Source organism: Thunnus albacares, chromosome 12 (assembly GCF_914725855.1).
Source record: "Thunnus albacares chromosome 12, fThuAlb1.1, whole genome shotgun sequence".
In the NCBI taxonomy this organism is placed as follows: Eukaryota; Metazoa; Chordata; class Actinopteri; order Scombriformes; family Scombridae; genus Thunnus; species Thunnus albacares.
The window spans coordinates 17417733-17443273 of NC_058117.1; the positions used below are offsets into that span (position 1 = coordinate 17417733).

At 40.7% G+C, this 25541-nt stretch overlaps 1 protein-coding gene across 5 annotated transcripts in view; it reads right to left on the reverse strand.

Annotated features, from left to right (window-relative positions):
- Positions 1-2981: 2981 nt before the first annotated feature.
- Positions 2982-25541, reverse strand: part of LOC122993718 (adhesion G protein-coupled receptor L2-like) — an 88160-nt gene continuing 65600 nt past the window's right edge. For 2 of the 5 annotated variants that reach the window (XM_044368104.1, XM_044368103.1), the window contains 13 exons: positions 23774-23957; positions 22043-22165; positions 20898-21103; positions 20275-20448; positions 18954-19163; positions 17129-17349; positions 16290-16356; positions 14083-14174; positions 12503-12671; positions 11852-11980; positions 10183-10279; positions 8971-9096; positions 2982-5019 (listed from right to left, as the gene is read on the reverse strand). In XM_044368104.1, coding sequence (XP_044224039.1) covers positions 4157-5019; positions 8971-9096; positions 10183-10279; positions 11852-11980; positions 12503-12671; positions 14083-14174; positions 16290-16356; positions 17129-17349; positions 18954-19163; positions 20275-20448; positions 20898-21103; positions 22043-22165; positions 23774-23957 — 2661 coding nt within the window. In that variant the 3' untranslated portion in view covers positions 2982-4156. Of the gene's footprint in view, positions 5020-5610; positions 5650-8970; positions 9097-10182; positions 10280-11851; positions 11981-12502; positions 12672-14082; positions 14175-16289; positions 16357-17128; positions 17350-18953; positions 19164-20274; positions 20449-20897; positions 21104-22042; positions 22166-23773; positions 23958-25541 lie in introns of all 5 variants that reach the window. The other 3 variants (XM_044368107.1, XM_044368106.1, XM_044368108.1) reach the window with 2 other exon arrangements.

Below are 25541 nucleotides of genomic sequence, written 5' to 3' on the forward strand. Positions count from 1 at the left end.
GAGTGATTCAGATGTTCTTTATCTTCCTGCTGCAGAGTGAAATGTAGAGGAATGTAAGCTGTACATTTACAGAGGCCCCAAGGAAATATAATACTCCTTCTGCATTGTGGCTGTTCTAATGTAATTATGCATAGTTCCTGCACTAGCTAAAGAAAAGATTGCTATCCAAGAATATAAACATTGTCTGCAAGAACGCCTTTTTATTTTAATAATAATGTTATTATTTTTTCCAGCAAGACCTTGGTGGAGTCGGTCAAAAGGCTGATTCTGTAAACATAATATTCATTCCAGTTTTGCAGAAAAGTTTAGGATAATTCATAAGGAAAAAAAATATATAGATACACCTCACATCTAAGCACGCACACATGTGTAAGTATATATAGACTACATACAGTTAACACACACACACACACACACACACACACACACACACACACACACACACACACACACACACACACACACAGATGTAGGCACACACACACACACACATCACATTTTGGACCAGGCTCTGTGATCTGATTTTGAATGCAGCATCTTGTTTGATGTCTTTTTGATGATGGACATGAAATAATGTCCAAATCACCAGAGGCTGGAACATCAAACAGATCCAAATGAAAACACGGTAATGTCTTCTCGGACTGAGCCTTATTGCGCCTTCATTTGCCACTGCCCAATGGAAGCTGGGCTTTGACTGTGAACAGATAAAAGACGAATTGATAAATGAAGCACTTTCATCTCCAACAAACTTTGACAACTTTTTCATTTGCAAACACTGCATGGCTAATATGCCGCATCATAATATTATCAGATAATCACAGGTGGTGATGTCAGTGACTCAATGAGAAGTCAAAGGTGACGGGAGTATCATCACAGCAGGATAGGAAAGCCCAGGATATGCTGATATGCTTTGTATCGAGACCCCTCTCCCACCCCCCCAGACTTATAGCAGAAAGGACGTGATCATCTATATATTGTTCAATTTCAGAATCCAATGTTCTTTGGGTGAGAGAGCTAATACAGAGCACAGGTGACTTAGTGATAATGAACCAATATATATGCATCATGCAAAACCGATCCTTATGCTTGGCAAAAGGGAGCTCAGCACATTCATTCATCACGATTTTGTCTGTTATGAAAACGCAGATGAGGAAACTTCCACTCCTCGAAGTGACATCACACACACCCTTAAAGGGTTAGCCTCATGTGAAGCCCATTGTGAGCTGCCATGTCGGTTCCCCACTGTTTATAATAAGGAAGCTTTCACAGACAATGCCTGCCCATTCCCAGCGAACCCTGGGCAGGTCATCAACTTTGCATTTAATTTGATTTATAACTGAACGGAAGCCAAGTTTCCATATAATTTACAGACCGGCTTGGTGTCTCCCAGGGCTTTTGGATGGCTCTGTGTAAACTGAGAGGCTGATATTCAAACAACAAGGCAGAGAGCCATAGTGGACTCAGAGCTTTGCCTTGGCTTCCGCATCAGTCTCCTGACAGCAAACTGGCACCCAGCTCCAACTAATAAAGTGCACCACCCAGCTTCTACAGCGAATGCATGTCCTGTGTGTCTGCTGAGTGTGTGTGTGGTCAGTTGGAGCAGAATACTCCTGGAAAACCACGGATGAAGGACATTCTGATCGCTAAATCTACTAAATTTACTGTATGATGTGAGTCTCATCCACTCATTCTCCTCTTCAGATGATGTGCTACAATTCAGCACATGGAACGATTTAGACACCAAGACCGATCAAAGTGATTACGGATCTTGTTAAACCTGCATAATTACTGTCATAGTGACAGCTAAAGGATAAGATGATGAGAAATCCTATGAAAACACCACAACTAATAATGAATTGATCCCACTAACAAATATTAGCTGTGTAGCCAAAGACTGATGTCTATTATTGCTCTGTCCAAAACCTATTAAAAATACATCAATGAGCCATGCTGTTGCACTGGGTGACATGTTCCTTCATTATGATCAACATGGGCACTGTAGTTTAGTTCAGGTAGTCCCACATACACAGCCTTACTGCCATAAGCTCTCATTAGCACAGCAAATGTGTATTAATCCACAGCTGAAAATAGTTCCTAACAAAAACACTATTTACTCCTGTTTGAGTGGAGTTTGCTAAGAAACTACAGTGCCCCGCTGATAAAGGAAGTTATTTAGCATTTTTCAAAAATGAAAGTAACGAATGGTAACGATCCACCTTCCATCTCCATGTAGTGATGATGTAACCTCATATAAGGCTTGTGAGAAAAAGTAACCTTCCTTTTTCAGAAATATTTGAGTGACTTTGGCAACATTTGGTAAATTTATTACATTTTGTGGCGTAAGATCATCTACTGATGCACCTGAGGCTGGGTGTGAATTTAAGATAAGAAATTATATATATTTACATGTATTTGTGGAATCATTTGGCTTTAATTTTTTAATATTTTTTCTTTTTTAAAATTATTACAGTTTATCCACTAATTGAACTCAATGTATTAATTACTATTGTCATCAATATTATTATTTTTTAATATTATTGTGGGTGGGTGATGGAGATGGTGAACATGGGAAGGCTTTGATGGGTGGCAGACACTGTGTGTAATTTTTCAAACCTTCTGACATAATCCTGTTTATTGTCTTTTCTTTTTATTAAAGATAATGTGTCATGGTAGTGTAAGCACATCCCAGTATGATATCAGGTGCGTAGGCAAAAAAACATGAAAGTACATCTTTGTGATCAGGTTTCTGTTCTTCACTATGAACAAATGGGTTTAGGGCTGAATACCCCAGACAGGCTGGGAAAGTCGACAAGTATAAAGAGACAGACTAACACATTGTTGGTTTTGGTCTTTTTATGGGATTTGTTGACAGTAACAAAAACACAGAATATCCCCAGCCTTATCCCTTTTCATTTTCCTTCTTGTGTGGATCACGGCAGATTTTTTTGTACAAATTATGAATGAGCAGCCAGACATCTGCGAACAAGAAAAAAATTCACATTTATTTGATATCAAACAGGAGTTGAATTAAATATCAGCTGATGATGGGCTCTTACAAAAGAAATAAAAGGAACCTAATCAGTGCTGCAACAACTTTTCACACTTTCCAACCATGTTCTTTTTTTATCTTTTATCTTTTATTCTGAATAGTTCAGTTAATAAATTAATTAGTGTCAAAGGATGAAACATGTCCGCAAAAACTGCAATATCGCATTGACACGAACATAAGTCTTTAAACCTGACAATTTCTTTCAAGTAAAATAAATTACACGAGTATCCAATTCACTCCAAATCTGTGCATGGCCCGGTGTTAACAAATATACTACTGGCAAAAACTCATCATTCATGAAAGCAAAAGCACTTCACAAGCAGAGACGTGAGCATATGGATTGATATCTCTCGAAACATTTTTTTTTTTCATATTCAAACATACTACAACGAGTCAAGTGTGAGAGGAAAAAGCACATTTCCACCATTTTGATTAACCTTGTCTGAAGAATCTTATTAACATTGAAAGGGCTTAACTACTGAATGGTTGCCGTTTCTTTTTTTTTTCAATTTTTTTTTATTTATTTACTTTTTACACTAGTGGTACAGCAAAATATATTTTCTTTAGCTGTTACTTTGACAACAGTTAAATGTGCAATAGAGAAAATATAAGGCCTGAGTCTGAATTAGTGGTTTCTTAACTTTACAGTCCTGACCGTGTAGTGGAGCCACACTAGTTCTAGTTCTGTACTTCATGACTAAAAAGACCCTGGTTCTGCAAAGTCCCCCAGCAAACTGTCAGGAGTTTCAAAGTTCTTTGCTTGGAGTATATTTTTTTTATCACTTATTCTTCAACTCTTCCTTCAGTACAACAGCAATGCCAGACTTATCTCTGACACAGTGGCCCGTGTGTTATTCTCTGCACCTCTTTAGTCCAACAGCAGAGCTTTCACAGTCCCCATTTGTCTGGCCTCGGATAGACGTGTTTTGTGTGTTAATGAGATCTGTGTGCAAAAGTCATTTATTCATTCCTTTTCCCACCCAACAACACTTCACTTCCTGTTCTAACAGGAAGGGCATGTGGAATGCAGAGCCAGACTCGCCAGCTCGCTTGACATCAACCGAAAGCACCCATCTGTTAAAACCTGTGCAAACAAAGCCGGCCGGCTCAGAGGCTAGTAATGAGCTGCATTTGTCCGTCGCTGGGGGCCTCTCCTTCCTGTGCACAGCCTTCATTGCTGGGTGGGATGATGCACCCGTCGCTGGTGCCTCGGTTTATGTGGTAGTAGGACAGAGGCTGCGGCGCATCGCCGAGCTCGGGCATGCTTTTATGATATGCGTCCTCGCTCTCGCTTCGAGGTGAGGGGGAGAGCTCCTCCTCCTCTTCCGGGGGGTACGATGAAGCTGAGGGCGAGGGTGAGTCTCTCAAGTTTGGCATGCTGGTGTAAAGGGAGTCTCTATTATTGTTGGGTGAATGGGAGCCCATGTCCTCCACTGCAGTAACAGTCTCAGAGCCATGGCCACCCTGCCCCTCCAGGTGCCTGGGGGCCTTCTGGGCACTGTAGAGCAGAGAGTGAGTCCTCTGGGGCAGGAGAGGGGCCTCCAGCGCCTCCTTGTGGTGGGGGTGCAGAAGCAGCTCCAGGGTGGCGTGGCCTCCTCTTCCACTTCCTCTCTGGGGGGATGAGGCCTCGGGGTGATCCACCACGATGGCGTCATCCTCGCTGCCACTCCCACCCCCACCTCGGTCCACTGTCACCCTGGTCTGGGGAGGCAAGGCTCTGTCCCTCTCCCTCTGGGCGTCGCGACCTTTGGGGGCCCCACGGGGCCTTAGGTTGTTGTGGACAATCTCAGATATAATCATCTTCTCAAAGGCAGCATCGTCCAGGTTGAGTCCCCCCAAGTCACCTGGGGCTCGAGCGCCCACAGCCTCATAGTCATCGTCTCGCAGGGAGTAGCTGTTGTTGAAATTGCCATTGAGAGGGAGGGTGTCCATGGCGCTGATGTCCCTGCTGTTGCTCAGAGAGTGCTGTCCTGCAAGAAAAGGCAAAAGGAACAGGTGAGATATAATTTTCCTCCGTTTTTTAGAACAAAAAAGTCTCCCATACACCATCCACATATACTTGATACTGCTCAGGACACTTGTGCTCTTTGATCTCTGGGTTAATTTTAACATTATACAAATACGTAAAAGTTTTAAAATTCAAAGGAGAACCCAATTAGCTCTGCACCATGTTCATACTCATTATGTCTGAATATCATTATAGCCAATCTAAGAGATTATCCTGAACAATATTGGAGAAATGAGAAAAAAAAAAGATGACAAGCGTAAAAAATATAATACAGCAACACGCTATAAAGTAGCCAAGTAACACCATAGCAGCATACAAAAAGCAACAGACGGGATGAGAGTAAAATGAATAAATAAATACAAGCTGATGAGGAAGTGGTGTGACATTAACAATGAATAAAACATTCCACCTGTTAAAAGAAAGCAAGACAAAAGAGTAATGTCAAACACAGATGGCCAGCCACCTCTCTGCACTGGGGCCCCACAAGCACAGCAACAACCCCCACACCACGACAGACAGGCACGGTGCAATGACTCACTTTGCCACCACTCACATCAAGTGTGTCTGCTCAGGCTATCTGGCCTAAGAACAGCTGATGTGCAAAAAAGTAAAACAGATGCTTTCTTTCAATTGCAGCAGAAACAACAAAATCACTGAAATAAGACAAAAGTGGAAGCTCGTAACATCCAGCCTGGATTCAGTCGATCCAACTCGGATTGTGTCCTTGCAATTAACTATAATTTAGAGCATGCAATGCTTTGCTCAAATTGTTGTAGGTGGATGGAGAATGACAGCGAAATTATGTGTTAAACAGTTTGAAAGAGCTAAAGGACAAATCAAGGACAACTGAATCCTGGACTCAGCAGGTGAAAGGGTTCAGCAGCAAGCACAGTCTTTTTAAGAAGTCTACAATAAAAGAAGGAACATTTCCTGATGAAATTATTTCACTCCCTTTTCTGAATGACACATGTATTTTCTTTCTTTTTGAAGTGTACATCTATCAATTTTATGTGAACAAAACACACATACACACACATGGGAGAGTACTTAAATTTTGTGCAGCCCTTTGACTAAGCTCTAGTAGCAGGATGAAAGTGAAGAGGACTATTTTGATTTTGATATGAGGATTTTATTTACTGGGTACAATGTGAGCCTGTAAGTGAAAGGCTGACATTTTGTATGTGAGGGGACGTTGTCACAGGCAGTCTTTGGAGGAAACTGTAGTCTTAGGTTTCAAACGAACGTGTCAGAAAACGGATGATAGTTGAAATCTCAACTCTAAAAACAACACCGGCATTTCTAAAAAGAGTGAGAGGAGAGCAGGAAGCAAAAGGGCAAAAAGAGGGGAGTAGAACGATTATTAGAGACTTCTACGAATAGACCCCGCTCCAAATTTGCATTTGTTTATGTGCAGGCAGTGATTTTATTGCAGACAGGTATTGTCTTCTGGGAGAGGGGGAAATGATGTGGACAGAATTCAACTGGACACCGCGACAGCTGCGCTCTGGGAACCGATCCAGGAGAGGTTCATCCAAGATGTTGCTTACCGATTTTACTGCATCAGATGAACATCTGCAGAGTATTACTTAGTATTAATACACGTATAACAGGAGACACGCTCATCCTTTTGCAGGAGCTAAATGTAATGACTATAGCAGGCAAAATTTGAAAAAGCTTATGTAAACTTGACAGTCTCTCAGCGCATCTTTCATACTTGGTTGGTGATCTTCACACCAGGTTTTGACATTTGTGTGTTATACTGTTGCCTGCTCTCCTCAAACTAGTTTCCATATGTTCAATTTTTGGGTTTTTTCCTGTTTGTCACTGCTGCTGTTAAATAAGGCTATATGTATGGGTAAAATTTCCTCTTGCAGTCAGTTGCTCTTGTGTTTGAACACAACAGTGGTTCGCCTCCGGGGGGAGAAGAAGCGTTTCTACAGGTAAAGGAGATGTTTACGCTGATCACCACTTTTTATCTGTCTCCAGCGCTCCAATGTTAACATGCAATTATTCTACAATGATTAAGCAGGTAAACATTTTAGGGTAATGAAACACAAGCTGTCTGCACACACGTTGAATTCTGCGTCTGAGCTACTCGACTGCTGCTGAGCTCACAAAAAAAAAAAAAAAAAAAAAAAAAAAAAACGTGGTTCACAAAATGTCTTTGATTTTCTCTGCAGACATTGTTTGGTCCCAACCCTGCTTCATTATCTGCGAGGGTGAAGTGCTCTCATTGTGCTGTAAGCAAGCTTGCAGCAGAAAACAAGACTGTAATGACTGCAGCGGGTTAAAGCTATATGTTACAACATATGCTTTCCTCACACACTTTCCATACTGCTGTTTTTGTATATTCCCTTTTATCATCAAATGCCTGAGAATATCTAAGGGCTATGACTCTGCCCGCATTGCGTCATGTGCTTCTGTTTTTTTTTTTTCTTTGATTGGGTTTCTTTTGCTCTGCCAGTGAGGAACTAGGTCACCATAAACACTGACATGATTTAAAAAAAAACTTGGTCTAATTTGAAGTGATCTCAATAAAATGTAAAGATTTCAACATGTCATCATCCATAAACATAGGGGTAACGGCATAAAGGATCAGGACCAACGTGCAAAGCTCATATTCAACACAGAGGAATTCCCATATGACTACTCAGTAGACGAAATAAGATAGCATTGTCGTCTATGAGTTTATCTCCTTCAGTGATTACAAAGGAGGAACTTGAGTAGATAAGAAGAACTACTGGAAATACAGAGAAGGAGGAAAAGAAGAAGAACAAATGATAAACCTGGAGTAATTATTCTAATTTTAACACATGCTGTGTCAGAGCCACATCCATTTTCTTGTTTTCAGTAAATCTAACACACTTAAAGGGTTAGTTAGACATTTTGGGAAATTCGCTCATTCACTTTTTGATGGGGAGTTAGATTAAAAGATCAATACCATTCTTAAATTTGTCCATTTTAATAAAAAGCTACCAGCAGCAGCCAGTAAGCTTAGCTTAGCATAAAGACTGGAGACAGGGGGAAACAGCTGGTTCTGTCAAATGGTAACAAAACCAACCCACCAGCACCTCTTAAAGTCCAACTGAAATTAAAGTAAAGCATTCATATCTCTCTGCTCTGTACATTTGTTCTGTGTTCTCCTCAGAAACCAAAAAGGGGGAATTTTTAAATTTTAATTCTTTAATTTCATGATGGTGCCCCGTAGTTTTACATCATTTCGATTAAATTCTGTTCTGTCATCTGCTTACATAGCTGGATTCCTTATTTTGATCCAGCATATCAAATCTTGAATAAAGAGATATCGTGGTATTTGATCATAGGCAGAGCAGACGGTCACACTGAGCCTGATAGCATCCTGCTACACAATGCAAGAGCCACGAACTCTAAACAAGAACCCACATCAGCTTTCCTGCTAGAGTCTTCTTCTTATTTTACTAACATAAAAACATGAACACACAGTCTTATCCTAGCTTGTTGAACGAGTCACCAAATAAATATTCATCAGGGTAAAACCACTAACGTCAGTTAGCCAGCTAGATAGCCTTAATAGCCCTAATTAGCTGCTCAGCTGCAGCACATAAAACAGCATGTTAACATACCAGAAGTGGCGTTATATGTCGTTTTTACACTTTGGTTTAAATACAGATTAAACAAATGAGATAGAATGTGTTGATTAAGTGAGATTTAGGGCTGCTGGAAGGCGGATTTTGTTACCTTTGCACAGAGGCAGTCTTTATGCTAAGCTAAGCTAACCGTCTGCTGGCTGTAGCTTTCTTTTGGCCAGACAAATCAGTCTTCCGATCTTACTTTACCCCAAAAAGTCAATAAGCATATTTCCCAAAATGTCAAACTGTTGCTTTAATACAAATACAAATCTATGTAAGAATAAATGCGGAAGGTAGTTGTGCACCTGGAGAGTGAAAGGCCGGTGGAGAGGGGGTGTTGCACACCACTGTTTCTGCCAGCAGGTTGTTATAAGGGTTAGTGTCGTGGGTTCGAAGGAGAGGGTTAGTTAGGAGGTAGTTGCCAGTCATCCCTGGAATAACAGGAAGAGAAAGAGAGAGAGAGAGAGAGAGAGAGGGAGAGAATTCAGAAGGGACAGAGAGGAAAAAACAGTCGAGGAAAAAGAGCATGAGGTACTTCATGGTCTGTGGTGCGCTGGGTAGCTGTCAACATAAACAAACACTGACATTCCCTGTCCAAAGTCTGACACCGCAAAAGATTTATGACCTGTGATCGGTCTGTCTTCTATTATGGACAGAACAACCATAGAAACGCTGGTCAAAGCAAGACATTATCCAAACAGTCAGCTAATGTAGCTGACAAACAATATTATCACGACAAGTGTTGACCAGAGCATAGCAACACAATCAGCTGCAGTGTTTATGTGAAACAAATTCATCTAAACAAACTCATCCAGTCGAGACACTAGACAAAACATGTCTAAGTGGCCTGCCATGAATAATACAGTATCCTTATCATCCACAGCATGCTTGTGTAAATCCTCAAGAATGTAATAACTATTCTCAGTCATTTAGATTGATGGCTGAGAAACACTGCACTAGCATGTGTGTGTGTGTGGTTTTTTTTTTTAATCTAAACTAATTCACAACTTCAGCCAAATTTGCATTGGCACAGTCTGGAGCCTAAGCTTCATGATGCCAAGATCTATCCCAAAACCTGCTCTGACCTCAGTCTGACTTTGCTTATCCCCCCACCTTCATCCTGACAGTTACTCTGAAGTGAAGATGAGGCTGCACAACCAAGCTCTCAAGACAGGATTTGAACTCAAGTCCTCATCAGTAAAATTTTATGCCGAACTAAATATCATACCTCTTTTCTGTCCCTATCCCTCTCCTTTTAGATGATCCCAATGAGCAGGAAAGCGTAGGAAAATGCTGTGAACTTTGATACACAAGCTTCATTTAACGCTATTTTTGATTGCTTAACAGTAAGAGAGAAAAAAAAAAAAAAAAAAATCGGGTTTCATCTTCCTCTTTTCCGGACTGCCACAGAGCCATGTAGGCTGTATCCATTGAAGTGTTTATTGTGAATTCCAAGCTCCATCACAAAGAGAATAGCATATGTGTCTTGTCTGGTGGTGGAAGCAACGCTCGCTTACCCTGGTTGAGTGTGGAGGTGCTGTTTATGTCTCCTGAGATGAAGGAGGACTCAGACTGCTTCCTCACAGTGTCGTTCCACATCCGCCTGATGCGACTCTGGATAGAGAGAAAAGGAGCCATTGATCAGGACTCAACATGGTTCCGCTGTTAGTGAAGGCTTTTGGCCCTGAGGATTGAGCGGCTACGTGGGTTTGCGATTCAAACCTACACTTGTAAACATGATTTAACTCATTCACTGCTTGATAATTGGTAGAGACAAAGCCTGCAAGTGCTATTGATCCTACCGATACCAAAAATGGATACTCTAACAATCTCAGCTTGTAATTTGAGAGATTGGCCCTAAGAGGTTCATTTTTCTCTTGAGCAGAAGCCACCACCAAATTCCCAGAAGAGCTGCTAAGATAGATGAAAGAAAGTCACCAGAGAAGAGTTTCTAAGAGGTCTGCATGTCCATTTCAACGCTATTTTCTTATCTGTGTTTAAGTTCTCTCGGTTTCTTTCTTTTCAAATAAGGTCTACCTCCCAGTCATTATAAGAAGCACAAAAAAGGCACATTCACTCATAGTGAGCTTGTAGCTACATTGTAACAAATTCCAGACCTAAAAAAAGGCACTCGTATCCCTTGATTTACAACCTTGGCCAACTATCAGCTTGATAACTAAGCTTAACACTACAATGTGAAACCTAAAATGTGATATAAGTACCATATTGAATTTTCTCTCTCAATGCCCAAACTGATATGGACACTTTGCTTTACAATGGTATCATTCAAGGTACAAGACGGACAAGAATTGAGAGTTATGCTTTTAAGAATACCATTCACTACCAAATCTTTCTTTAAGTCTAAGACTGCCCTTGATTTTTGTTATTGTCAAAACCAACAATGCGTTATATCTGTGAAGATTCTCAGTCGTCCAGGTCATGGTTATCCAAGGAGGGTTGAATCGAGAGCAACTGGACTTGGTTTCCTTTCGTGAAACGATAACAATAACAGTGTGTTAGTGGCTATGTCAGTGCTCTTACATACCCTCTCTATGGCACATCCCAAGCCCATTCATTCCTATTAAAGACATAAATCTTTAAAAACTGGTCACAACAGTGCACTGTAGCACTGTAGGTTTTATGAAATATTACTCCAACAAGAGTAAATTGAGCATTTGTTAGGGACTATTGTCAGCAGTGGATTTGGTGTGTTAGCAAGCAATTATGCACCAAGACAATGTATGTGGATTGACTCAAAATACATAACTGTGCTCAGGTTTGTTCTAATGAAGGAACATGTCACCCAGTGTGGTGCATTGATGTGTTTTTAATAGTTTATTTTTTTTTACAACAACGGAAGTCTGTGGAAGAAATGAATAAACTATATCAGGCTTTGGTTACACAGACAATACTTGTTAGTAGAATCATTTCATTATTGTTGTTGTTCTTTTCATGGGATTTGTTGACAATAACAAAAAACAGAATATCACTAGAAGTAAAAAGTAAAAGAAAAACTTCTTAAGATAGATTCTTGAAAATTTTTTTAAAAGCTTGTATTTCTGATATGTCCATAAAATATAAAAACAAAAGCTATGAACAAAATAAAATTAATCAAACATTTTCACACGTTTTTCTAAATCCTAAACCTTGATATCTGATGGTGTTGTTCTGGTGTTGTTCATGTACCTGTGTGGCAGATGAGTAACGGGCCGTGGATCGGGACGTGGCTGTCTTGGCTGAACTGTGGGAGCCCTCAGGTGGAAGTGCGCCGCAGCACTGGGACTGACGGAAACATTTGCTGTACTCTTTGCGGACCTGCAGAGGAACAAAAGATCAGGACAGATTGAGCACACAGACAGTGACACAATTCCCCCCCCCGCCATCTTTATCAAATGCCATCCAGCTGACAACAGTTTAAATGCCATATCTCTAAGGACAGGGATAATTAATACTGTGATAACATGTTGAAATTTTGTAAAGAGGAAGCACTTTGATGTGCGTGTTGCTAAAAGTAAGAATTTTAATACCATGCCTTTCATAAATTCAAATTTGAAAATGTTGCAATATTATTAACAAGATTTAATATTAAATATAAGTAAACAGTGAGAAAAATGGCAATTACAGTTTTCTAGAGCCCAGGGTGATGTTTTCAAACTGCATATTTTGTCTAACCAACATCAAATCTTCACATTTGAGAAGGTGAAACCAGGATGTGTTTGGCATTTTTGCTTAATAAATGACTGAAACTATTAATCAAATTTTTGTAGATTAATTTTCTTTTGATTGACTGAGCAATCATTTCAGTATTATATGAAAGTCATGCAGAACAAAACATACCTTTTTCTGGAGGAGGCAATGGAAGATGAAGATGAACATCCCTTGCAGAGTGTTGAAGATAGTGAAGAGGTAAGCCATTACGATGGAGGATTCGTTGAGGAAGAACAAGCCAAAGGACCATGTCAGCCCCAAAAGACAAAGTAGGGCAAACGCTCCCAACACCCACGACCTGTGAAAGAGAAAGAAGCAATATTAACTAGTGAAACAGCAAAACCGCAGTGGATTTCATCTTTGTTTGTGACGTTTTCACTTCTTCTGGGCAGCAGCTTGTTAAAAAAAAAAAAAAAAAAAAAAAAGCAAAAAACCTCATTTCCTTTTTTGCTTTTGGACAAGTTGCACTAACAGCAGGGTGGCATATAAATCCTGATGCAAAGTTTTGGAATAAACGTGCATTTGGTATTTGACACTGAATCAAAAAATATTCCCTTGGAGTTGGCTAAAGATACTGCAAACACAGCAAGTTTTTCCTTGGTGGCTTCCAGGAAAGCCTAGAGGAAATAAGATAACTTAACAGTCAGTTTCAATGACGATGGCTGGTCATTATTGATACACAAGAGAGAACTGAGCCACCCCGAGAGAGATACGGTGAGCCTGGAGAAGAGAGAGGAAATAGGACAGCAGCATGTCACTGGGAGATCCATATACAGGAGGAGAAAAACAAGAAATGGTGTTAAGAGCGATGGCTGATTCCATTTGCTGCCCAGCTTTGTACAAGGATACAATTTTGTGTCTGAAAAATCCCACCGCAAGCAAGCAATTATTTCACTTTTTAACAAGTTACCACATTTGACACAGAAACTAAAATACACATTGGATTTGAGGTAGACCCTAATTAATGACAGTTAATGAGTTTTGACTACTTAAGATAAAGTGTGAAATCCAGCATGTAGAAACTCAGGCTTCTGTGTGCTAAAAACATTCAGATTATAAACCTGAAAGCCAATTTGTTGCTTTTTTTGGTTTGGAGAGAAATCTGAGTGGCTGCCCAAAAATCAAACACCCACGTAAGATATGTTGGCCTCCCCTCAAACATATTGTTGAACAAGAATCCAGGCACAGAAATGGTCAGGGACTTGTCTTTTTATCGAGCAATGCAGCCCACTGGAAGCGGAAAGATGGGGGCCCCTTTTTCCGTTTTTGTCATCCTTAAATCTACAAGGCATGTGGTTGAATCTGTCCTCTAAGGAAAGCCTGTGAACGTTGCCAGCACAGGAGCAAAAAGATACCAAAGGTCAGGAATGTAGTTATGAAGAAATAAAAAAAAAAGGCAATATAACCCTGCGTAGTGCAAATACTGAAATCATAAAATGGACTAAAAAGGCACCACCTACGGACAAAAATAAAATCTGTTAGGGAAAAATGCCGGTCTGGTCGGGTTTAAGAGAAGAGAAAATCAAATAAATGTGTAAGTCAAATGCACCTTTGAAATTTCAGGAGGGAGGCAAAAGCGGTAATGGTGCATATTATTTTCCTTTTCGCACACAAGTGATCCCCACACTCAACACACACACACGCACATTCAGCCTCAGACCAGGCAACCACAGTGCGGCCACCTAATCTCCCAGAGTGACACCCCTCACCTGATACCCCCCAGCCTGGACGAGTCCGGTTTCATGGAGGTGGAATGCTTCACCATCTTGTACATCGTCACCACCAGGAAGATGACATTGACCTGTCAAAACAGACGTATCAGGGGGTTAACGGACTGCACTCAGGATGGCATCCGGTTCCTGTTGCTAACACTCGTAGTTGTGTTTCACATTGACTTATGGCAGCTTTAGAATATTGCTTAATCTATAGTGGTTTTTAGCTCTACAGCGAGCGCCAACACCAGCATACCTTTACCGAGAGGAATATGAAAATTTAATGCCTCAGTGCGGATCATAAAGTACACTGACTTCCAAGAGAAAAAATAACAGTGAGAGGTTAACGCTTTGGTCTACTTCACACAGCTCTGGCCTTCAACATAAGCTGCACTCAAAGTTTCTCTTCCCTCTCTCCTTGTTGACATTATACTCAATCCCAGGCCTTGAGCAAACACACGGTGAAAATCCTCATCTGTACGAATATAAGAATCTATATCTGATTACGCCCAGACAGATCTGACGCAGCACGGACAACAGCTCTAGAAAAATACAGAGAGGAAAGAACGGAGATGAGTGCCATATTTTAGAAACAAATTTTCTGAAGCCAGGGAAAACACTGAAGTGATTCAAGCCATACATCCAGAAAGGTTTCCATACTTACAGGATGTCTCTCTGTAAGCACCGGAGGGCCTGCCACCAAGGGAAAGGGAATGTGCTTCAATTTGTGCTTAATATCGAATTAAACCTTTGAAATGCTCTTCAGTAAATATTCAATGAAAAAAAAAAACTATATGCAGATTTTTACGTTATTAAAAACTTCCATACCATATTTGCTCTGATCAATTATTTTGAAAGTGTGCCCAATCTAGTCTACATGAAGGAAAATAAATTATTTAAAAAAAAGCATGAGTTGGCAAAGAAAAGAAAGCATAATGATCTAGATGTAGTGTACTCTGGTGATCAAACACTTTATTTTCAATGCTTCATTCAACTGAATTCACAAAGGAGCCGAAAGCTCCACATCATATTCCCATATGGATGCATTCTGAAACACTACAAGGCAACGGAAAAAGGGTCTTTAAATGGAAACAAAGAGAAATGTGAGCAGAAAGCAGATGGAAACCAACAACAGCAGGGAAAGATGGAAGGAAAAAGGAGTGGCTAACAAGACAGTAGGAGGCTTTTAGATCACAGCTTAGAGTAATGCCGAGTTTTGTCTCCCAGCCACTGGGGCCGATTTACATCCGCATGAGTCGAGTAGCTGGAGATGCATTTAACACAGCCGCAAGTGATGACACAGATCCGATGAGACAGACAGACAGACGGACGGACGGACGGACAGCGAGGCGAGGAGGCACTCTGCTGAAAGCTGAGGCAAACTGCATGTGGACTCTCCCTCTTTCTAAGTCTCCAAGGGGCCGTCCTCTACAATATTCAGGTCTCTCACTTCTCTGCCAAATACAGCGCAAAAAAACATTGCTGCCGACGCAGCACTTCTTGAGGTTTTACATGTATTTACAGCCTATGGACAGATTTACATGTGTGTTACCGTCTATATGGATATGCAGTGTGTGTTTGTCCAGGGACTCTGTGCATGCATTCTTCCATGCATGCATGTGCACGTGTCGTGTGTGTGTGTGTCTATGTGCGTCGAGGCACTGTGAACACCCGGTGCACCACATGAAATATTAAAAGGTGAAGATGGAGATGTCCGTGTGCTGCGATTGGCTGGGGACCTGTCATGATCCTCAGCAGGGCTATGAGCTGTGGTAATGGTTGTCTGGCCCACCCACTCATTACTTCCATGTCCACCCCCCGCACCACCGCCACCACCTCCACCACCACCACCACCACCACCACCACCCTTGTTTTCCCACCGAGCAAATGACCTTCATGCCTGAGATGATTTCTCCTCCTGATTGCGAGGGGAGTATTCTCTAGATGTACAGCAAGGACCAAACAGCTTTAAGTTGTTGCCGCTCACCAATTCTGATTTCAGAGGATTTCATAGCTGAGTGGACACTGATGTCCTCGTGTCAGCTATAATGGGACCACTTTCCTTTCATGCAAATTGATCTGAGAATGCAGAGCTAAGAGGCTGCCAGCACACAGAGAGAGAAAATCTATAAACTGTTTTCAAAGCTTTTCTTTGAAAAGAAGAAAAAAATGTTATCACACTTGTGCATAAAATTACAACTTACCACAATTATGAAGGTTACAGGTCCGATGAAGCTCCAGATGAAGTGGTTATCAACCCTCAGCCAGCATCTATAGGGTGCAAAAGTTGATATTCAGTTCATTAAATCATCTCATTGCCAAAACAAAGTTGTGTCTCATCGATCAGGGCCCAGCAGAGCAGGAATGATGATAGGCCACAGCAACAGAATAGAGACTCCTCTGACCACAGAGAAGAAAACCCGACCTTGAGGGAGTTTTGGCCTCGTGCCATGAGAAGCTGCAGTCTGAGAGGCAGTGGTTATAGGACTCATGACTTCACAGTCTGCAAATGTCTACAAATGTGGGATCTCTGACTGTGTGTACCTAAGACTCTGAACAGTAAACAATGTATTGTAGACAGTTAAAGAATGAATTGTACATCCATCTGTGTTTATCACCAGGAAACACAAATGAAGTAAAGACTACAGCAATAAAATGGAGTTTGAAAAAGGCAGTTTACTTAAATCCCATAAATTAGAGGATTGCAGTCTTACAAATCATAAAGCTTGCTGCTTGGATGAAGACCAGTGGAGAAGTGCATAAACTTTTAACTGACAAGAGCGGCAATTATCCACATGCAAAGAATAAAAACTCAGCAGGCCAGTGTAGCTAGCCGGCACATTCATTAATGTTGCAGCTTTGCTCAATGCTTCTACTTTTAGAAGTGACAGGGTGTAAATTTGCCAGGGAGCAGAGGTGGGCTGCTCTTTGTGATATTACTATCATTAGCACATACATGCATGCTGTTTGGGCGTGTCTTTATGGAGAGGAGGGAGGACTAATGCTTGTGATTTTCATCCCTGTGCAAAGACGCCACACTTACGCCCGCTGCGTGCCGTAGCTTCGGTAGTCGATGGCTGCTGAGATGCCCACCACCACAGCTGGGAAGAGGTACCCAGAGATGTAGTAGTACTTTCGGCGTGAGAACTCGCTCTCAAACACCTCGACCAGCATGAGGTACAGCTGCACGCCCTCCAGACACATCCAGGCAAACGCAGCCAGGAAGCAGAAGTGGAGAACCCCGGCAATGACCGAGCACACCAGCTGACAAGAAGATAGATGCAGATGTCACACACAAGAATACATTTTTTAATAAAAGGATAAAGTAGATTGGGTTTTTTATGCTTTTGCTTGTGATATTAGTGCAACAAACACTTAATTATTGGATGTCTAAAGGACCAAAAGAACAAAAACATTTACATATCTTAATCAGCATTTTACTACAAGTAAAGGGATCCTACATAACACCTGTTTTTCACCCTAAGTTAGAAGACTTTAGGTTGTTTCACATGAGAGATTTCTCTCTTTTTTTCTCTTTGCCTTTCTCGCTGGTCTGAAGTGGGTGGGGTCAGTTGGAAAAAGGTGATGTCATGATTTTCTGTGCACCAATCAGGATTTAGCAACATTTAAATCAAAATCTGATGACAGTTTGGGTGGGTGTTTGTTTCACTGTCAGTCAAATCTGATCAAATCACACCCACAGTCCTGACAAGCAGATGTTTGAGTCAAAACCCTTAAATAATACCTATTATTTTTTCGCTTTTTGCTTATATTTAGTCATGAATATTTAATGTTATAAAGAAATACTTAACATTTGAAGCCACATTTTTAGGGGCTTTAAAGGTAGGAAAATACACCTTTTGAATGTTTTCAATGACAAACATCTGGCTGAACTATAGTACAACTTGTGAACATATTTATTATTATTATTTATATTATTTAATATATTTATACAAACCGTATACTATGAAAAAGACATGTCTCACTACTTTTAAACAGAGCTATTACTGATCCCATAGCTATCAAATAACTAAGCTAAGCTAAGCTAATATACCTGGTCAACAAACAACAACATCTGAACAATAAACAGATATTTTTTCCTCATTCTGGATAACTAGACAGAAATTGTACAATTTTCCAAAAATCAGCTTGTGGGTCCACTGTTAAAGAACACTTTATGCAGCCAAGATTTATTAATTTAAGTGGTGGAATCCAAAGTTTCCAAAGATGCAAATGATATAAGAGAACTGTGTATAAAATCCTGCACAGAATATTTCTATTTGATTTATTAGTGCGGCCACAAAAGTATTGCACTGACTCAGAATTAGCATCATATAGATTTGATGTGGCATTGGAACAAGCAGATACAGAGTAAATATATGATATATTCTCACTTTAAAGTTACTTGAGGAAAAATTGAAGGGGAAATTTAAAGTCCCAGTGAAATGAAATATATTCCCAGTTTTAATCCTGTATCCCTGTTATTTATCTCTTGTTATATGCCAAATATATGTCAAAAAATCCATATCAGAGTATTTTAGATCAAACTCCCTGTCTTTTCTCTTCTTATAAAACGGTTTCAAATTTTTGATGACTCATCCTGCACTCTTACCTTGCGAGGAAACTGAATTCGCAAGATCAAGAAATCGCAAGATCACGCGAGAAGGATTTTATTTCAGTCCCTCATGTTACTTCACACCGCTCAAATATACCGTTTCTCTGATAAATACGTCACAGTGCAGAGGCTAAAGACGCTCTACCTTCCGTTTTACTGGGACTTTAAGTGCTTAAAGGTTAATCACAGCTGATGACACCATTCATTAGTAGTATCAAAGTTGAAACTCTCTGCACTGTAATTTCCACGTTACCTTTGGTTCGGTCATATTGATGCCAACAAGGAAGACCAGCTCTCCTATGAAGAGGTTGAGGCAGAGGTTTTTGTGAATAGTGTTGCGGTCACTTTGCAGACCTCTGAAGAAGCAGAAGGTGAAGAGGCTAATGGCCAGGCAGACGAGAGACACTGCAATACCCATCCTGGTGATGACAGTAAGAAGAAGCTCATGGACGCTCCCCTCCCCCTACGGAGAAACAGACATTATGACATGACCTTCCCTCATGAACTCCCCACTCATCATAATGGTAGCATTTAAGCACATAATGGTCATACTGTAGCTATATTTACTTAAGTGTAACACTACAAAACAACACTGACCTGATGAAAACCTCTATATATTCTGTCCTAAACCTCATTGCACCTGCTGACATCTTGCTCTCAAACTGAACATGCTTAGATCACATTATGTGGTCCATGTGACATTAAGTGATGTAAGCTGAAAAACCAAGTGGCCATGAGATGTGACGTCCAAACGTTGGTTCTGTTTTTGAGGTTGAATCACGCTGCGTTTCTGATGATCTAAAACTGAGCATGTTTCAAGATGGGCACTAGGCAAATGTGAAAATAGCAGACCTGACCATACAAAATATCACTCAAGGACTTGGTGGCCTGAAAGTGAAGCAATTCCTCCTGTGATATTTGTAATTTTATTGAGGGCAGGAGCTGCAGTTGAGGTGATGTGTAGGGAATTGGTGTGAGGCTAAGCCTAGCCTCGGGGCTCTGGTTTCAAGCTGTGGTTAAGGTTGAGGTTAAGACAGATGACAGGGACAGAGTTCATGAGTTGGGACATATTATTAAACGAACCACAAACTTATCCTCCACTTTTATTACTGGCTAGGTCCTCGCTACACATGCTATTTATCATGTAATTGGATTGTAATTGCATTTCACAACCAAATGGATCCTACACCACTTCAAGAGGAGTGGAAACATACGTTTAAGATGAGGTTATACTTTTTCCCATGATTCTCAGTGACATATACATGGAGGAATATTAGACACGGACCATAGGTAAAATATAATTACTTCTGATAATGGTATGGCACTTCCTACCCTGATCCACAATCTCGCTCTTTTAAAGTGACAGCCTGCTTCCTTTTCTCCACCTCCTCTCCCTTCCTCCACCACCCACCCACCCCCCTTACCTTCTCCTCCAGCAATAATCTAATTATCTCCACCGAAATGCCAGTCTTGCTCTTGCCGTGTGAGCACAAATCTATCAGCGATACGGAAGAACAACTGACTGAGGCAGAGAGAAAGCTCTCGCTCGCAACCACAAGGCGAGAGCCACTTACCACATTTCCCCGATGAGCCATGAGGATGGCGAAGTTGGTCAAGTGACTGCAGGAGCAAGTGGTGTGGCTCTTGTTGGTTTCTAGCAGTTTACAGCCTTGAGTGGACCAGTATCCCATCATGCTCCGCTCTGAGTAATTCCAGAAAGAACAGTTGGGATTGTAGTAGTGCTCCTTCTACAAAATACAAACAGAGAGAGACAGAAAAATGATTAAACATATATGAACATGCACTGCAATATGCATGATTGTACACAAACTGTACTACAGAATATGTATATTTCATATCTCTAACTGTATGTCAATGCAGATGATTTGTAATTAAGATTTTTTAAGTGTTATGAGTTGTTGGAAGAAATGAGATGAAAGAGATCCAAATAAAGAAATAAAACAGAATCTTAATGAGATGAGATGTGAGAAGGGTTACTATGGCAATGTCCAAGCACAAAAACCAAACTTACTTCTCTAATGTGTAATGATGTTTTCTCTTTAACTGTTTTTCTATTTCAACAATACATACAAGTGCTGGATTTGCCCCTCACTGTAAAAGGCTGTACAGCCGTTTCAGGATTTTTAATATCCTAGCCATATAGTGTGGTCTGAAGAGGTGTCAAGAGGTGGCTTACATCCAGGTGCTCAAGTGTGAAGATCACGGGGTCGGCCACAAACACACGGCTGGACTCCTTGGTAATAGAGGCTGACAGGATGTGAGAGTTGACGGTGAGCGAGAGGTTGTGTTTGTTCATGTCCCCTATTCCCCTCAGTGTAGCGTTCTCTGTGCTGAGGAACTGACCCAGGTGTTTGTAGAGCACAAACACTAGCTTGGCCACACCTGCAATAATAAAATCAGAAATAATTGAGCATAAACAAGCAAGGGCACAATTGAGACATATTAATTCATTGGTAGTATATACAGTAAAGCCTTAAAAGAAGTAGTTTGACATTGTGGGACTCGCTTTTTTTAATAGGTATATTTAGCTTACGGACATGAGAGTGGTATTGATCTTCTCATCTCACTCTCAGCAAGAAAGTGAATAAACATATTTTCCAAAATGCCATCCTATTCCTCTAATGCATTCATTGCTGCCTCTTATGTCTATAAAAAAGCACTGAGACAATTATAAATTTGCACCATGGATAAATTAAAAGACTTCGCTAGCTGTGGGGATGCAACAAAATATATATATAAAAGACACATATCTTAGCTTGACTATTGATTTAATTATCAGTTTGATTATGACATTTTAAAAATTGTGGTCCCCATTTAATCCAAGATCATGTAGCTCTCGTCTGAGATATCATAGTTTAGTAAAGGAGTAGTCCGACATTTAGGGAAATACACTTTTTGACACCATTAGGTTGCCAGACAACTAGTGCAGAATCCAAGATGTCACTGTGCAAACTACTGATCACCAAAAATAGTTGTAGCACATGACTAGCAGCAACACCACATATTGTTGTTTTAACATTTCTGTTTTTGTGCAGGTTAACAAGCAAGGTACGTGTTAATTAGTGAGCTTTAGAGGTGTTGGTGGGTATATTTTAGCCCCTGTTTCCAAGCTTTATGCTAAGCTAAGCTAATCGCCTCCCAGCTCTCACTTCATAGTTAATGCATAGACATGAGAGTGGCGTCAATCTACTCAACAAAAAAGTCAAACAGGGGGTGATTTTATTTCACTGGTTGCAATCGTCCCAAAAAAACAAAAAGGTTAAAAAACAGCCAAAACTTAAGAATCATTAAATATTTATGCAGCAGTTGTGTATTTCTCACCATTTTTACTGTTGACTTTGACCGTGTTGGAGGAAAGTTGAAGAGATGCTCCACCTTTATTTGTCTGAGGAAATCTGAAGTCTTGCACCTGACCGTCGGTGCTTAACACATACACATCCAACACTGAGAGAGGCAAGAGGTGAAGGGAAAGAGAGCGAGAGTGAGAGAGAGAGAGATGTATTACTCGAATGAAAACATTTCAAAAAGCAATACATGGTATTTAATTGAGCTCTGACGTTGAGGCCCGGCAGGGTGCATGTAAAAACTTGAGGTTCATTGTAAGAGTAACAGAATCCAATCTTATTGGCAAGACCCCATGGAGTATCATTTAGTTAAAAAAAAACATGTCACTAAGCTGTTGGTTGGCACTGTGAAAGCCTCCGAGGCAAGAGCTAAAGAAAAAATAACAACAAGGGTGGGAATAGAGGATGAGCAAACGCAGGCACACAACCTACCGCAGCATGAATGTCAAATATTCATAGGATCAAAAATATCATTGAGCTTTTACTTTTACTTTTTCTTTCCCCTGTGGGTTTAGATAACTCTGGGCTCGACGAGCAAATCTCTGAAAATCCTCCAAATTCCTGCAGCCCCTCTCTATGGTATGCCAGCTGCCGGGTGGTGCTCCCTTTGATGTGTGAAATTACTGAAGGGTCAGGAGGACACACATATCAGCACACTCCCTCCCATCAGAAACGGCCTCACTTCCTCAGATAGATGGCTTCTGACAGACAGAGATGAGGAATTGTTCTCTGGTCGCTCTCCCCCTCTGTCTAGTTTTTAGTTCCCTCTTTGCTCTCCCTCCCTTTTCCCTTGCCTTGCCCTTGATGCTCGCCTGGAGGTGCCATTTGGGCTTTGACAAACTGCTAATTAGGAGCAACAATCATTTTCACTCTTTTTTTTTCAACTCTTCAAGGGAGGTCAGGTAAGCTAGTCTCTGAGATTTAGATTGTGTTTCCTCATGTGGGTGTATTTATGTTTCTCCACTGGAATATTATCTCTATTGCGCAGATAAGCGAGAGCTTGACAAGCTCATAAAAACTGACTGAATGCAGTGATTAAATAGCCAATATACAGCCTATTACAAAATGTATTAATCAGTGCTTCGGTAGAGACAGAGCAACTAGTCCTTATCAGCTTAGCTAACTACCACTTAATGGGAAAGGCTTGCAGAGAACAGATAGAGAGCTGCATGAATGGAACAATGCCATTCAATTGGTTTCTTTGTTTTGCACCTGGAGGTCTGTACAGTTCATCTTGCAGCACATATTCAATGAGGTGACTATACTATGCAAGAAAAAGATTAAAAATCAATGAGGTATAAGACAAAAGGGATGAGTGGGAGACCATAACCATAGTAACATACAGTAGCGCTATGAATAGAAATAAGACAGTTCGCTGCACAAAGCTGACTTAAATGAATGAGATCATGTTGCTAATAAACTGCCTGTGAGGATACATTTCTTTGTTTTTCAGCAGCAGAGACCAAGTCTTTTTTATGACCTCGGCAAGATGAGATATGGCCATTTTTAAAAAAAACATCTTCTCCTTAAGGAATAGCTGTCCCAGTACCAAAAAAAAAAAAAAATTACCCTGAAGACAATTTCATGGCTCACAACAGTTTTAGTGAAACAGCCAAGAAGAGGAATAACCATCAGCATCGAAGATTTTGACTGACAGACATGTACATGTAGTTTTATCAGTTTTATAGCTGGCTGGAGAGCGACTTACTGATATTCTCTGCAGGCACTTTTACGATCGCGGGCTCGATCAGGTTTTCTGCAAGGACAAACGCCCCTTCCTCCAGGGTATCCAGTAACATTGTAGCGGCGTGCGTTTGTTCTGTGGAATTCATGTCTTTCCAGGATTTCAGAGCTTCCGGCCTCAGGAGGTTGTCAACAGTGTCCACGATTGCCTGTATCCATGGAGACAAGTGAAATGTCAGCTTGCTGATTCCTCCCATCATAACTTCAGTTTAATAACAAAGAGCGGGGGACTGGGCAGCAAATGACAAAAAAAGGGCATGCATGGCCAACAGTGACAGCAACAACAACTGAAATATCAAGATCACTCCGACTGAAGACATGAGGGTTCAAGGAAGTCGAGGGTAACTGAAATAATAATGATGATAAAAAATGCAACATGTAGTATTATTTAAAATTCTGTTTACGAAAAATAGGCTTAATCTGAGGAAGTCTCTTTTGGTCCCCTCTTTCCTTTACTGAATAATAATGCAAAAACGCTTGAAGGGAAAAAGAAATACAGACCAAATGTTTTTTCCCCTCTGCTGAACATAGCCGTCTACTGCTGCATTCTCAATTCCTGGTTTTTACTTTCCAAAGAACAATTATCTTCATAAACAAAAGTCTTATTTCCATAACAGGATCTGCCCATAATGGCCTTGAATACTATTCTCCTGAAGGAAAGAGGGCATTATCATGTAATCCATGTCCAGAGTGGCAGTCTGAGTCAAGATAGGGGGAAAAGTTCTGCTTGTTTTCAATGGCAAATCCTTTCATTTCCTGGTTTCTGATAAGCACTAAGTAAGGAAAACATTCCACAAAACCCACACAAGTATCATATGTTGATAAAACAAGAGTTTCCTTTGACCCTGGCAGAGTGAGTTCATGACTTTTTGCCTGGCACAGCGTCTTTAACTGTCTAAAATCCCTCTAAAGACAGACAGTTGTACAAAGATTCAGAATCTAGAGCTGCTCTTGGTGTGATAAATCAGAGTGACAAGTTAACCATAGGTGCCATTAACCACAGCAAGGCCCTCCACAACAACGGTAATTAACCAAAACAAGCCCTTGCTCACTGTACCAATTAGTCACAGCTGTGATTATCCAAAACACTCATTGTACAATAAGGGGATTAGGATTATTAATGATTTATTAAAAGAAAGTAGTTTGTCATTTCATCAGATTCAGACTACATATGGAATAACTTTATCTCACTTTTTTCTTCAAATTTGCATTTCCATAATGGTCAAATGTCCAGATTTAAGCAATATGCCTCCTTTACACAATATGGAGAAATTATAATATATAGACAGGATTAACCGTTTGCCTGGAATAACAAGAACAGGGATCAACCAAAGTCATCACCAATATATGATTAACCACAACATTTAACCACCAAGTTCACATTAACCACAGCAAAGATGACTGTATCCAGACACAGGGCTCTCAGTGTGTCTTTATATCTCAGGCCTGAGCACAGAAATCAATCTCTGTGGCCCTGACCTTGCAGGCAACTGGAAGCTTGCGAACTGTGACTATGATGGGAATTAAGTGCGTGTGTGTGTGTGCAGGAGAGAGAGTAGTGGTGATTACAGGGTCGTAGCCATTACAACCAGACAGACACTAAATGGTTCTCCCCCCCTGGAGAGCCATCCTCAAAGGACCCATGAAATCCAAAAGGATAAAAAAAAAAAGTCTGCTGTCTCTAATTTGTGTAGCACAGAAAGAAACTGTGTTCTGATTGAATCCTCTTTAAT